General features: G+C 47.7%; 1 protein-coding gene across 11 annotated transcripts in view; it reads left to right on the forward strand.

Moving 5' to 3' along the window:
* SHANK3 (SH3 and multiple ankyrin repeat domains 3) overlaps positions 1–15,460 on the forward strand; it is a 385,552-nt gene that overhangs the window by 317,532 nt on the left and 52,560 nt on the right. For 9 of the 11 annotated variants that reach the window (XM_068937006.1, XM_068937137.1, XM_068937414.1 and 6 more), the window contains exons 16-18: positions 7,974–8,109; positions 11,847–11,927; positions 15,433–15,456. In XM_068937006.1, coding sequence (XP_068793107.1) covers positions 7,974–8,109; positions 11,847–11,927; positions 15,433–15,456 — 241 coding nt within the window. The remainder of the gene's footprint in view (positions 1–7,973; positions 8,110–11,846; positions 11,928–15,432; positions 15,457–15,460) is intronic. The other 2 variants (XM_068937086.1, XM_068937500.1) reach the window with 1 other exon arrangement.

Genomic DNA, 15,460 nt, shown 5'->3' on the forward strand with positions numbered 1-15,460 from the left:
AAAGACAGTCAGGGTCTCACAAAGACATAAATCACAGTCTAAAGAATCTTGGAACCTTTCTCAGATTTGAATTCTTTGAAATGCTGAAAGGCTGAAGTTGGCAATCAGAAATCCAGAGAAGTCTCTTCTCTGGAGTGTTCTCTGAGTTTGTTCCTGTTGTTGAAGATTTTCCCCCAAAACACCCTGGGTTTTGTCTGCTGGTCTGTGTATATGAACTCACTGTTGTCTTGGTAGATGGCCGTAACTAAGCTCTGGAACAGAACAAACTTACTTCTCGCTTCTGAGCTCTCAGTCCTGTAAGTAATTCTTCTTACTCCTTGGAATTTGCGTTGTTCAGCTGACTGTTGGTATTCACGATTAGGTCAGGCTTCTTCTTATGTACTGCTTTGTGAAGGTACAGACAGATACCCCATAGTGAATCAATTTGGTTCTTTCTGCCTTTCTTCAGAACTCAGTCCTTCTAATTTTCTGATAATACGGTGCATTTCTCTAAACCGCTCATTGGTTAACATCATTTGGGTAATGAAGTGCCCAGAATGGGACCGCAGCATGCTTGCTGAAGCTACAAGGATAGTACCTTTGTCATCCTTCAACAATCCAATGTTACATTATCATAACTTTGGATGTCAGTAACGGTTAAGTGATAGCAAGGGCACAGAGAAAGCTGTTCTCTCTATCTTTTTCCCACAGTCTAACATTTAGTTTGTCCCATCAGTATTTGCACCATGCCAGGGGCTGCTGAACGTAACATTGATCTCCACTTAGGTGACATTCCTCAAATGCTTTAGAGTAGGTGGCTATGGTGAACCCAGATTTATATCTCAAGAAACTGTGGGGACTGAGACCACCGCATGATCAGGCAGTAGCTTTCAAGGAAGGTGGGTACAGTTTTTGTATGGTCCCAAAAGTACTTCTGGAGATGTGGCCTTTTTATTTTTCCTTTATTGTATTCCTTCTTCGTGGCAGTGGCAAAGGTACCAGTCTTTCCTCCTGCTGGCAGATAGTTACACCTAAGTTTACAGAATTAGCAAGACTGTTACCCTCATCAGAGGAGATAATCTGCTGAAAGAGGGAAAAAGCTTCCATGCATCTAGAGGAGGAGCAAAAATTAAAGTAAGGAGAAGAGATCACTGTTAGAAGTGTGTTCTTGGGCAGCCAGCAGCAGTGTAAGGAGCACAAGGGGAGAGCCGGAGTGGAAGACCATGGTAGGCAGAAATCAGTTTAGCAGTTCCATACATTATCTGAGTTATAAGCATTCAGGGTATCAGCAAAATTAATATATAAAAGAATGGAGAAGTAACGAAACGGGGAAAGACGGGAAACATGGACAAATAAGAATAGTCTCTTTAGAAATATATGATGAGTTCCACCTGGAGAAAAATAATCTGAACTCCAGATCTTCAGAATTTTCAGGCAGGGAAGGGATCTGGAGCACAGCAATACTGAGGTCATCCACAAATAACCGTGAAATCTGTCAACTGATCTGTGCAGTTTTTCTTGAAGAGAGAGGGGTGTCAGAGTGCAATTCTCTCTGGCCGGCTTCTTTTAGATATTCCACATGTGGAGAGTTTAATTTTAATACGAAATTTACTTATTTGAAGTTATTTGACGTGACACAGGATTTTGATTTGGCAGAGTGATACAGTAACATACTTAAATCACAATACAAGTAGAAATTACACTTAGTGGAGTATAGCAGTTGCAGTATACAGCTGAATCACAGTACAGCTGTGATTCTCATTACCAGTCTCCATAACATATTCACCATCATGATGCTAGACATCCCCAATCTCCGGAAGGGAATATATGGGTTGAAATCAGCTCCAGCCTGTTGCTGTCTAGGAAGTTCTTTATGTTGCTGTTCATTTTTTATTCTCATTTGCACTCTTTTCATTAACTCAGGAATGAACAGTTACACAGCTGGTTGATCCACTCAAGTGATATAGCCCGTTGGTTCACTCAGCTGATAGAGCCAGCTCATCCACTCAGCTGATAGAGTCTTTTTATCTAGAACAGAGGCCACCCTCTGGTCCCCTTTGCGTTAAGATAAGTTCAGCTTTCTTTGCAACAGCTGTAGTTAGTCACACTATTGGTGTGACTAACTCCCTGAGCTTCATGAGCACATAGCCTTTGCATGTCTCTTCTGAGCCTTCTTCCGTTTTAGGTGTTCACTGGTTCGTCACAAGGAGGGATTAGTACTGTTACACTAGGCACGTAAGAGTTCATCTGGAGTAATATCCCACCCTGGACACCTGTGTTCAAGGAAGATGAATTCAGGCAGGAGCAGGAGCAGAGAAAAGCTACGGAGACAATCAAGAGAATGGGGACATTATCTCCTATGACAGACTGCTAAAGGCTCATATCCTTATCCACTGCTGAGAGGGATCAAACAATGTACGAAATGCCCCACTGGGCCAGACTGATGGTCCGTTAGCTCAGTTCCATGTCTCTGACAGCAGCATTAGGAGATGCTATTTAAGGAGAGCGCATGTGCCTGGCCACTTTGGGTGGTCTGTTCTCCTTGTTAACGTCCAGCATCCAGAGTCATAGTATTGGGGACGTTAGCAGGAACGACCCTGCTGAGTCCTGTTAGTATCTGTGTACGGACCTGCTGTCCAAGAATGCATCTCATCTCTCTTTGAATCTGCCAGTACTGTCCGCCTCCACAGCCTCTCATGAGAGCAGGCTCCAGAAGTTCACTGCCTGCTGCATAAAGAAGTACTTGCTCTTGTCTGTTTTTAATCTGATCTGCCACTAGTTCATCAAGTGCCCCCTCCTCCTAGTACTGCAGGATTCGGTGAATTGCCTGCTCTGCATTCACTGCATTTACTGCCTTGGTGATTTTGGAAGCCTGGGCTGTGTCTCTCCCTGAGCCTTCTCCTCTGGAAAATGGAGAGTCCCAGCCTTCTCAGTCTCTCCTCGTAGGGCAGATGCTCCATCCCCACGAGCACGTTAGCTGTCCTTCTCTGGACCTTCTCTAGCTCAATGGCTCCCTCCCTGAGGTACTGAGACCAGACCTGCACATAGCACTGAAGGTGAGTGTGTACAGGACAACATAGCCCCAAATGACGCTGTTGCATTGCTCTCTGTCTCCTCGCTGCTGATACATTTTGTTGGCTTTTCTGACTACTGCTGCACACTGGGCCCATGATTTTGAGAGCTGTCAGTCCGGACTCCAAGATCTTTCCAAAGTTGTAACTGCCAGTTGCACGTTTGGCATTGTGTAGCATGGTTCAGATGATTTTTCCCTAGAAGCATTACTTTGCATTTATTTATATGGATCACGTGGCTCATCTGCCACCTTTTGCCCATGAACTCAGTCTGAGGAGTGCTCCTGGAGTTCATCAGCACTGGTGCATCATTTGGCTACTCTAACCACATTGATAACCTTTTCTTCATCCCAGAAGAGTTTATACCAACCACAGACTTTGACATAGTATCTTCAGATTCCCATATATGCTCTTTTATGCTTTGTAGCTGTTTTCTGCATGGTTTGATTCTTGATCTGTTGCCTTCCTCCAGGCCGTAGTCATGATCTCTAACAGCTGGGCATCCTCACCAAGCAGTTGAGTCCAACTGTAAGATAACCTGTTTCTCCAACATGTTCTTCTTTTTGTATTTTGAATTTTTCAAGAGGAACTATTAGAGGAACTTTGCTCAGATGAGTGTTTAACCAAAAACCTTCACAGTTGCAGAGTCTGGTAGTTCACCTTCTTGAGTATCACCAACAGTCAGGTGTGAATGAGGACTTAATTATTGTTTAGGAATATTTTCTTCTTTCCGAATGTCCTTGCACAGTACATGCAACTATCTGACTAATTTCCTCTGTGATTAGCCTTGCTCTATAACATTCATTATTGGCCTTCTATTTTATTTTAGCCTCTTGACTGCTTTTTCACCTACTTTCTGCAAGACGTGATTCTTGCTGGTCAGGCTGAGTTGCAGTTTCCTGATTTTTGAGCACCTGCTTGTTTGTATTCCATCTTTCACATATGGCTTGGCAAAATTGGACAGATACTTTAAGGTTGTCCTCTGGAAGACCTGTAGAGTGCTATTCCCTCTGTTTTGGTCAGCAGCAGGCATGTTATTTTTTGAGCAAGATTTTCTTTGCAGATTTTGTAACCTAACCCAGCTCTCGCACATTTCTGGCCAGTTTGGTTGTGGCTTTGGGCTGACATTCTTCTGGCCAAAGGTGTTTGAGAGAGTCACAATCAAGTCAATTTGTCCAGCTTCCCCAGGTAAGCGTGGCAATGAGAATCTCTGCACCTACTGTCCAGTGTCATATTTTTCCTTGTCTTTCATGGCTGGGTCCTTAGCATGCTTAGTAAAGCTAGTGTTAATCTCTTCTGTTGCTGCTTTTTCATGCTTTAGATACATAGTCAAGGAGTGCCCAACAGCAGAATAAAATTGCCTTATGCTGGCTATGATTTGGTTTCTTACGGCTTTTTCTAGGAGTTGTTCGTGTATGGTCACGTTTGAGACACATTGGACAAAAAGCTCTCTAACCACATTGATACCTTTTCTTCATCCCAGATCTTACTAAGCTATAAACAATTGAAAATCAACATTTTCCATCTGTCACTTGAGCTGTCAGCAAAAACTTCAACAGCCTGCCAAAATACTAATAGAATATGAATACTCCGGTCTAAACCAAACTGCTTCTGCCAAGCAGTGCCAGCAGCTAATGCTCCCCTCGAGACCACACTCTCACTCAGGCTTTTGCCAGAAGTGCTGCAACAGGATGGAGAGGAGGGAGAAAATCTCACCTTTTCAGCCCCCAGGATCAAAACTTCTCGTTCTTACTCCTGTCTATATTCTAGTAACCTAAATAATCCAAACTGCTGCCCATTTGGGTGGACATGTTCAGATGATTAAAACTGAAACAGAAAGCATAGGCGTGTTCTATCACTATTTCTGTTCTTTATTTGGAAAGGAGCAGGGTGATGTGCATGTATCACATGCAGATGATGAAATACTTTCCAATCCATTAGTAACTGAGGCTGTCAGCATCTTCCAGGTGGTATTTTTTATGGTTTTTTTTTTCATTTTTTAATTTTATAATATTGAGGAAATGCCAGAAGACTAGCAGAGTGCTCATATTCAGAAGGGGCAAGAAGGATGATCCGGTTAATTATAAACCTGTGAGGCTGGTATCAGTTGCTGGCAAAAAATGGACAAGCTCGTACTGTAATCAGCTGATTAATTAAAGGGTAGACCAGAAAGTCTCATAAAACAAATTTAATTTCATTCTTTGAGGTGACAGGCTTGTTTGATAAAGGTAACTGTTCAGATGTAATGGATTTCTGTAAAGCCGTTGTTTACTACTGTATAACATTCCCTTTACAAAATTAGTGGTTAACAAAATCAGTGAAGCACATGTTAAGTGGTTCACGAATTTACTAAGTGACAGGTCTTGACAAGTAATTGTCGGTGAGGAATCATCACTTGCTAGCTGTTTCTGGGTGGTCTGTCTAGGATTTAGTTCAAGACCTGATACTATTCAGTATTTTCATAAATGTTATGGAAATAAACCTGAAATCACTGCTAATTAAATTTACAGATGACCTAAGGTCTGAAGTGTTTCGTAATGAGGGAGTGGAGCAGATCTGCAGAGTGAGCTGAACCACTTAGCAAGGCAAACTGCATAAAACAAAATTGATACAGCCACATGTAGTTCTGCATCTCGGAAAAAGCACTGCAAGGCAAAGCCACAGGATGGGAGGCAGTTACCAGGAAAATGGTGACTCTGAAAATGACTGTAGGATTATGAAAACTGTGAGTACTCACTGAAGGCTGTGGCAAAAGTGCAAATAAGATCCGCAGATGAAAGAAGCTAGACAAAAAAGTGGAAGCAGTACTGGAATACTCCATGCAGCCCTCATGTCTGCTGTTTAAATTTATTTTAAAAAATTAAAGAGCTTGCAAAGAATAACCACTGAAGTATTTTAGGATCAGGAGAAAATACGGGATAAGCGTGCTCTAGAATTTAATCATTCGATCCAGTTCATCCAAGAAGAAGATTAAGAGGTGATTTAACTAGAGTACACTGGTAATTTCATCACAATCGAATTTTCTGAGGAAAATATATGTTTTTCAAGAAAACTGAATGGAGGAACTATTTGAAATAAAACAGTAATTAAAAAGCATTGTATCTTAGAAAATATTGATGTTCCATTTCAGAATCTAGTTCAATGCCTTTTTTCATTTTTATATTTTTACACTTTTTCATAGGAAGCAGAACTATTGCTTACAAATTATAAATGTTATAATGACCTACATATTTTTAGTTATTTCAACAATAGCAGTTAAATCTATTGAATTAGTCCTGAAGTAGTATTAATTAATACCCCTTAGACTTTATTTACTCTAAGACAAAACATCTCCAGCTAGTTTTGAAAAAAATAGAAAAAAAAATTCTTGAAATGTCAAAGTTTCCAACATCTTGAAATTCTGCATTTTAGTCTGTCGTACATTTGATCGCAGTATACGTGCTCTAGAATGCAGAGGATGATACTATTAGTAAGGAGGGTGGGACTGTGCAGTAAAGAAGAGTACGACAAGAACCAGTGACAGAAAATCAATTTCTTGCTAGTTTAAAGTAGGAAGAGATTTTTTTTTTTTAAGCAGTGGGAATTGCTAAACGTTTGGAGCAAACATTCAGGGGAAGGGCTGAATTCTCCATCTCCTGGTATCTTGGAATAAGGACTTGAAAACATTTTTGTGGGGCTGATGAGAGGCATAACTGAGTGAAATTCAAAAGCCTGCGGTATGCAAGAGAGAATGGAGTGCTTCTGGTCTTTAAATTTAGGGTGACAAAATTAATGTTGCATGGACAACCTAAATCCTGTTATTTCCTAACTTTTGAGTGCTTCACTTCTGGAAGCGTATGTTCTCTTAGCATAAACATTTATATTTTTATTGTAGTACTGCTCGTAGATAATCATTTTTCTTGTTTACCACCATTAATTATCTAATGTCTACAGTAATAGCAGCCCAGGAATATACAAGAGATGTGAAAAGTGAATGCCAAAGTGTGCAGTCCAGTCCTTTTTTTTTACAAAGTGGGTAACTAAGTCACAAAAATTGAAGCCAGTTTTTCCGGCTGTGGACAATCTAAACTGTGGCATTCTCATCCCCATTCTATCTAGACCTCGTTTGTCAGAGTGAGGCTCCATTCTGTTAATGCGCAGTGACAAACCCTTGTTCACTGCTACTTGTTAAATGTCTCTAAGTAGTGAGACTTTATTTATTTCTTATTTTCCTGTCTTAGTCTTATTACCTAGTGTGGTGTCACAACCAAGTACTTATCATCTAAGGAACTGATATATTATACTAGGACTAAAAACAGCGACATGAGTGAGCTTCCAGTACATCTCCTGTAGACTGCTAGAAAGGTTTGATTGACATGCTGACAGCTAGAGGGGCTGTATTTTTGGGTTGCCCAGATAAGTTTCTCCATCTGTGAAATACGGATTTTTACTGTTGAAGTCAGGGCAGCTGAACTGTTCCACGTGAGAGGCTCTGCTCTGAACCCCGTCTCTTGTTCTATGCTGATGCAAGTGTATTTCCAGTGTATCTTGCAGGCCTGGGACACAGCCCAAGACCTGCAGATCCAGGAACCTTCAATACAGTTGCCAAATACCCAGACAGAACTTGGAAATGCCCAATTTTTAGTCATCCGTCTTGACAGCCCAGTAGAAGGGAGGAAGTTCAATTCTTGCTACCTGGCAGTAGTCCTGGTGCATGCTGGTTTCTACTGTCCTGTTGCAGCTTTCCCAGCTTCTTCAGAAGGCTGAGGTCACAAATAGGGTGAAATCCCATAGGGATAGTTTAAATATGAAAACGTGCTATGATGGAGCATAAAAAGATTTGCAGAGATGCAAAATCATCTGATTTGGGTCTTGTCATCAGGCAGTATCGCCCTCTGTGTCATAGGCAGTTTTTATACTGGTCTGTTTCTGTTTGTGTCCTAGGTGAATGGTGTGAACGTGGTGAAGGTGGGGCACAAGCAGGTGGTCTCATTGATCCGACAAGGGGGGAATCACCTGGTGATGAAAGTTGTTTCCGTCAGCCGCAAGCCAGAATCAGAAGAAGTTGTTCGGAAAAAGGGTAGGTGTAGAGTTTCCTGGTATTCTGAATAGTGGGGTTTGCATGGCTTAAACGTAAGCAGACATGCAGAAGCATGGGGGCCTATCGGGATAAGTCTGCACAGCCTACAAGATGAGTAGTGAGGACAGCTTGACAAGGCTGCTGAGCTGTAGCGGCTGAGAGAGGAGGACACTGTGTACAGAGTACCCACCCATACCAGCCTGGCACTCACCCCTTAAAGTGGAGCCACCCTTTACTGAGGGTATGAAAACTCCTGAGTGCGTAGCACCGATGAGCTGTGCTGAAACCAGGATGTGCGTTGTAGTGGGGATGTAACTAGGGAGTGATGCAGTCAGGACAGTCTTTAGGTGGGGAGGCTGAGTCGGAGCCTTGCAGCTGCTGCCGGGGAAGCTGGGCACAGTCAAGGGCAGCCTGCCAAGCCTCCTGAAAGTCCCTTTCAGCACCAGGCCACAGGACCCCAACAGCTCTGTTCTCACTCCGGTGGTGTTTGCTCTCAGTAAAGCTCGGAGTTGGCTCCTCCTCAGGAGCAGAATTGCTTCTGGCACCTACAGTCTAGGTGGTGACCCATATGGCCCCAGGTCTGTCCTGGGGGCACAGGGGCTTCAGGGAGCAGAGACTCCCTCTGCTTTGAGGGATGTCATGGTGGAGAGCTGCCTCTGCTGGGGGTGAGAGGTTGTCATTGGAAAACTGCTGTTTTGGGAGGTAAGGGGAGTCGCGATGGAGAACTGCTCCTGCTGGGAGTCTGGGGGGTGACATGATGGAGAACTGCCTCTGCTGGGGGTGAGGGATTGTCAAGATGGAAAATTGCTTTTGTTGGGAGTAAGGAGGTGTCATGACAGTGAACTGCTCCTGCTGGGAGTCTGGGAGGGGGTCATGGTGGAGAACTGCTCCTTCTGGCAGTGGGGGGTTACTATGGTGGGAAATTGTTCCTGTTGGGGGTAGGGGGGTTGTGATGGAAAACTGCTCCTGCTGGGAATCTCGGGGGGGTCATGGTGGAGAACTGCTTCTGCAGTGCATATAGGGAGTGTCATTGTGGAGAACTGCTCCTGCTGGTGTTGGGGGGTTTGCCGTTGTGGAAAATTGCTCCTGTTGGGGGTAGGGGGGATTATGATGGAGAACTACTCCTGCTGGGAGTCTAGGGGGCGGTCATGGTAGAGGACTGCCCTGCAGGCAGGGGTGTGGGGGGTGTCATGATGGAGAGCTGTCCCACGGGGGTGCAGGAGGTGTTGTGGTGGAAAACTACCTCCATGGGGATATGGGGAGGGTCATGGTGGAGGACGGCACCCGCAGAGGTTCGAGGGGTGTATTGGCCCCATGAGAGTGCAGGGGCATCAGGGTGGTGAATGATCCCCGGGAGAACTCTGGAGGTAAAGAGTAGTCCTTGTGGGAGTGTAGGCAGTGTGGGGGGTATCAGGGTGGAGAATAGCCCTCATAGGGATGTTGAAGGTTTCAGGGTGGAGCCTGTCCCTGCTTGGGAAGTTGCCATGGATGGGAGCTGCCCCATGGGCTGGGGGGCTCCTGGGGGGCACGGCCCAACTTGGGACTGCCTGTGCGGAGAGTGCAGGCAGTTGTGGAGCCTCTAGAAGGCTTTGGGGCTTGTGTCCCACAGTCCCCTGTGCCCTGGAGCAGAGCTGAGAACCTCAGCCAGAGGCTGGGCCTGGGGGACAGTCTGATCCTGGGCTGCTGTGCTCTTGGCCAGCAGGGACAGGGCGGCTCTTGGCATAGGGAGTAGCCAGCTGTGCACGGTGGGGACACATCGGAGGGCAGCCAGCTGAGCACAGTAGAGGCACATCTGGGGGCAGCCAGCTGTGGAGGATAAGGGCACGCCCCAGGGCTAGCCAGCTGTGCAGGGTGGTGGCACACTTGGGGCAGCCAGCTGTTGCAGCTGTATGCTGACCCAAGGGTAGTCAGCTATACAGGGTGGAGGCACATCTAGGGGCAGCCTAGGCTGTGGAGGCTAAGGGCACATCTCAGTGGTAGCCAACTGTGCGGGGTAGGGGCACATCTGGGAGCAGCCAGCTGTGCAGGATGGGGGCTCATTGGGGGCAGCCGGCTGTGGATGGTGGTAAGGCACATCCGAAGCAGAGCTAGCTGTGCAGGGCAGGGGCACGTCTCGGGGCAGCCAGCTGTGGAGGCTAAGGGCACATCCCGAGGGGGGCCAGCTATGCAGGGCAGGGGCACATCTGGGGGCAGCTGGCTGCGGAGGGCAGGGGCACCTGCCTGCCCCGGCTCTCGGCCGTGGTAGGAGGGAGCCGGTGGGGCAAGAGCATCTTCCCAAGGAGCGTGGCTGGGAGCCAGGCGCGGAGGGATGGAGATTGAGGCGCTCCAAAAGCAACACGCGAGGAGTGGGGGAGGGAGCCGGTGCTGCGTGCTGACACTAAGAGCTGCAATTATATTGTCACTGCACAAAAGCACGAGTCGTGGGGAAGACTGAGGCTCAGGAATCGGTGCTGGGATCGCTTTGGGTGCCGCTCTACGCTTCTCCTGGTGCTTTCAGCCCTTTCTCTCCCTGCGATGAGCAGCTGCCCGTAGCTGCCCGCGGCGGAGCTCCTGCCTCCGAAGGTGGCCGCTCGGCCCGAGGACCCGGACGGCTGCTCTTCCCAGCACGGACCGAAGCCCTCTGCCCTTGGCGCCGCGCGGGCTGGCAGCCGCGCGCCAGCCTGCCCCCGCCGAGACCGCTGCTGGGGCCGGCCGCGAGGCAGGGCCAGAGCCCCTTTCCTTCCTGGGGCTGGGGCTTGCCTTTTTTTCCTGCCGGTAATGGAGGCCTGTGTGGGACTAGCGTTTTCTGCCTGAATCCGCCCCTGTTGGGGTCTCTGATGCAGGCAGCTCCAGCACAAGCCTGAAGCTCTGGTTCCCATGGCAACGCCTGAGCGTTGAATCCTGTATTGTTACAGCCGAGCAGGCGAGGAGGAGGCACCTGAAGTGAAGAGGAAAAGCCTCCAACTCGTCTGCACTCCTGTGAGCTCATGGCGTGGAACGTCTCTCCGGCAGAGCAGCGGCAGGCCGGGCTAGGGAGCTCCTCTGGCCAAGCCTGCCCCTTAGCGCCGCACCCCCGTCTTGCGGGGCTCGCCGTATAAGCCATGTGTCTTATCTGCTTGGCTCAGAGACTTCCAGCTCCAGAGCTCCGCTAGGGCCTTGGGAGCCTCATCCAGTCCTGGATACAGACTGAATCGAGAGAGACGAGGGTGGGTGGCTGTTTCACTGAGGGATGCACTCCGCTATGAGGCGGGAATGAGAGACTGAAAAGCAGGCCTCCTGGACTTGTTTCTCCCTCCTACCCTCCACCCATGGCGTGTGTGGAGGGGAAGCAGCCATCAGAGCTGTTTGCTGAGTCCCACAGGCAAGCAGCCAGCTGCCTGAGACAGATTTAATTTGAGAAAGCGGCTTTCATAGCCGTAGCATCTACTGTAGCTGCAGGGGGGCATGAGCAGCCCAGGGACATGACTTGGACTCTCTTTTGCTGAGGGCTGTGGGACCCTGGGCAGTGTGCACTTCCTTGCAGGAGCCACCAGCCCTTCTGCACCGGGGGCCTGCCCCATGCCCTTGGGACTAAGCTACCGAGACAATGAAGAAGTTTGCTTCTACACGCAGCCTCAATAAGATTCTGCAGCAGTGCGACTCCTCATCCCGCGAGTACGAGGAGATCCAGGCTGTGGAGAAGAAGTGGCATCTACATCTGGCCACTCCTCGTAAGTTCCTGGACAAGAAATGCAAAATGCCGTCTCTCTTCCTTTCAGCTCCACCGCCTCCCAAGAGAGCTCCCAGTACCACCCTGACTCTGCGTTCCAAGTCCATGACAGCTGAGCTGGAAGAACTAGGTAAGCAAGCAACACGGGGGCACGTGCATGCATGCAGAGGTGCATGATGAGCATGCGTGGGCTGTGGTGAGAGCAAGCAGCACCCTCAACATCCATTCTCCTAAGGTGTGCATGAATGTGAGCTCAAGGTGATGTTTGTACCTTCTGTACTGAAGTTTCTATTGTGCTTAGCTGTGTGTGGGGTGCAGGTGACTGAGAGTCACTGTGAGCAGCACAGGCTCGGAGAGTAGGTCTTAGTAGAGTCAATCCACCTTTTCACTGCCACCTCCTCAGAGAGACAGACTGGGGAAAGGGAAATTGGGTGGGTCCCTCTGTGTCTGCTTGCGGAAAGGCTGGTGTCCCTCATGCCTGTGTTCTTCCAGGCACCCTGCTCCTCTCACAGCCTTATCAGCCCATTGTTTTTATTTTCCTCTACCTCTAGGCAGATACCACATGCTACCAGATAAGCTAGCGTCCCCATGAACTCCCCCTTCCCTCCCCCACTTACACACACACACACTGCATACGCACACACACTCACACGTTCTGCTGTCACTACAGAGCCTACCCACGTTTCCAGATGCTTTGGTATCCCAGCTTGCATCTACATGTTCCTCTAGTCTCTCAAAGCCACTCCACCCCCTCTGTCTGTCCTCACCGTGAAGAAGCCCCTCACTCTTCCCTGTATTCTAGCAAACTTGTTGAGCCCGCACTTCCCAGTGCTCTGGTCTCCCCGCAGAGCTCCTGGATAGCCTCAGATTTGCTCAGCACCATATGGGTGTCAGTATTTCCACAACCTTCTGGTTGCAGTTTGTTTCCTGTGCATAGAATTAATGGCATATTTTGAAGCATGTTGTGTCCTGTGCACTACCAAGGCAACAGGGCAGCTGACAAGGTGCCTCTGTGGAGGCGTAACAAGCCACCTCAGCTGTTGTGGTTCAGGGAGGCTGGTTAGCTGAATGCCTGCGTGGTGGTCATCTAAAGTTCTGCCTAGCACCAGAAGGTGCACGAGGAACCTCCTTACCCTTTGTTTCTTGAGCACCCTGTTAAGACAGTCAAACTCTGGCTTGCAATTCTGATGCGTATGTATTTGGCCCTGCTGAGATGGACTGTTTGGGGCTGACACATGGCTGGAATCAAATATGCCGGAAGACTAGACTTAGAGCATTGGTAGAGCTAAAGAAGGAGCCTTTCTCAGCGCTGCCTACTGGCCTGGCTCTTGCTTGTGCTATTTGTATTTATATCTTTGCTGTGTGAAAATGTGGTAACGCGTACAGATGTGCTTGCTCGCCATGGTAGAAACAGTGTGTGTGGCAGGCTCCTGTCCTGCCTGAGAGGAGACCACCTGAGAGACAGAAGTCTAGGCAAGCTGTCCCCCCCACTCTCCTCTTTTTTAGGACATTAAAATGAAGTCCATGACCTTCCTCACTCCACTCTGCCCTGCTTGGGCTGTGGCTTGACCCTTGCGCTCTTTGTTTTTGGTCGGTGTTTCCATCACTGCTAACACATGTGTGTCCAGGTTTTACAAGCCTGCACGGTTCTCCTGAAAGAAATAGGCCTTCAGGTTTAAGGCTCATGCTCTCAAACATGGGCTTGAAGGGAAAAACACTAGTATTTAAGGGTTTTTATCAAGTGATTGACAGCCACTGTGATTTACTTTATGCTAAGTGCACTGCCCTGTTTCACCCTAGCCTGTTCCCCACTTTCCCAGACCCTTTTGTCACTAAGCCTGAAAAAGTACTGTGTTTCGTGGTAGCCATTAGGAGAGGATTTAGAATAGCCAATTTCTTCTACTTTCTTGCTCTTCCCTTTGCGCAGATCCTGGGCAGGCACCACAGTTTATATTTTTATTCTCAGTTGCTGGTATTGAAAACGTTTTCTAATCAGTGTGATAAGTGTGTGCTTGCATTGACAGGCAGCATGTTGCTTTCTGTGAGAACGTTTTCCTTAGCTGCATGTGCCCATCGTTACAGAATGTCAGGCCCATGTCAAAGCCTGGCACGCTCCGTGTGCGTGCCTTTGCGGAGAGGCAGACACACAAACCATGGCACTTTGCCTTGCGAGTAACCGTGCATAAACATGCAAGTGGAACATGGGACTTCACCACAGGACAGCCTGCACCTTGGAAACTGCAACCTGCACCAGTGTGAGGGAATGGTGCACAATTTGCATGTGTTTTGACAAGCACAGCTGTTGGGCATGAGGAGGAGGGGTGCAAACTCGTGGAAAGGGAAGTCACGAAAAGCAAAGAAATATCTCTACCAGAGAATATGTTAAAGATGAGTCCTCTAGGTCTCCCTGAGGAATTTGTACCTAGATTCTGCCTCCCTTCTACCTTGAGAGGGACTAGGAGCAAGCATCTGCCCCATATCTCCCAGGAGAGGGATTTATGGACAGTAATTGCTCTGAGTCCCCATGTTTTCCAGGAAGTTTTAGAGTAGTCCCTACTTCTTATCTTGTGGAACAGGGAGTGTTTTATAGCCAGTCCCACCACGCATCTCCAGTGAGCGAGCGCAGGGAAAATGGAGGATTGTTTTTCTTTCACTTTGTCTTTTAGTGGTTGATCCTTTCCTGCTTTTACTGCGAAGAGAGGGTTTTAGTGCAGGTCACCATCCCCGCAGCTCAGTGGTATGCAAGTTTAGAGCCCAGTCTGCCTCACATCGCCTTTTCCGAGGGGAACATGATATTAGTGAAAGGGCGTTTCTGCCTGCAACGCCGTAAAAGGGTTTTTGTTGACTGGTCCCTGCCTCTTTCTCCTTGAAGAGAGGTGTCAGCCTGTCCCTGTCATGCAGCTTGTAGTACATCTCTTGTGCTCGTGGTACTATCTTAAAATTTTCTAGGCTGTACATTGTACCAATGCTCCTAGAAAAGCAGATTTCTAGTAAGTTGCTAACAAAGTACTCCTATCCCACAGTCCTGGCTTTTGACTGGAGACTGTCTTTGGGAGACTTGTATGTGAGACTGCTGACTCTTCTCTGTGAACAGTGAGGGATTAAAAGCTTTTAAAAGGATTTCACCACAATTCAAGCATTAAATGCCATCCAGGCCTCTTCACGATCTTACTTCTTTCTGATACATCATACCTTTCCTGATTATCATTCTCTTTTGCTAGTCTGAGTAAAGAGTTGGGGGTCAGCTCAGATCTAGTTCCAACGGTGCAGCCTAATGGCAGGGCGTAGAGGGGGCCTGTGTCACTTTGTGCCAGAGCGCAGCACCAGAACATGCATTTGTATTCCCACAGAGGGGCAGTAAAGCTAAGGAGGTTGCACGCGATGCTGCCCAGTAGTCACGCTTGGTTCATGGTCCTGAGGCCAGGACCATGAACCTTAATCTGGAGAGCCTCACTGTGAGCAACTGCAGGGAGAGACACACACTGTACCATCAGAGCCTGATCCTGTCAGCATGCTGGGAGGCAGGAGAGAGTGTGGGGAAGAAGCACAGAAGCAGATAGGAAGGATAGAGCTGGGAATGAAAGCAGGAACTGTGCATGCCATTCATGTTTTGTGTTTTGTTTCTTGATTCCAAGCCTCCATGCGGAGAAGAAAAGGGGGTGA

This window comes from Struthio camelus, chromosome 1, assembly GCF_040807025.1.
Source record: "Struthio camelus isolate bStrCam1 chromosome 1, bStrCam1.hap1, whole genome shotgun sequence".
In the NCBI taxonomy this organism is placed as follows: Eukaryota; Metazoa; Chordata; class Aves; order Struthioniformes; family Struthionidae; genus Struthio; species Struthio camelus.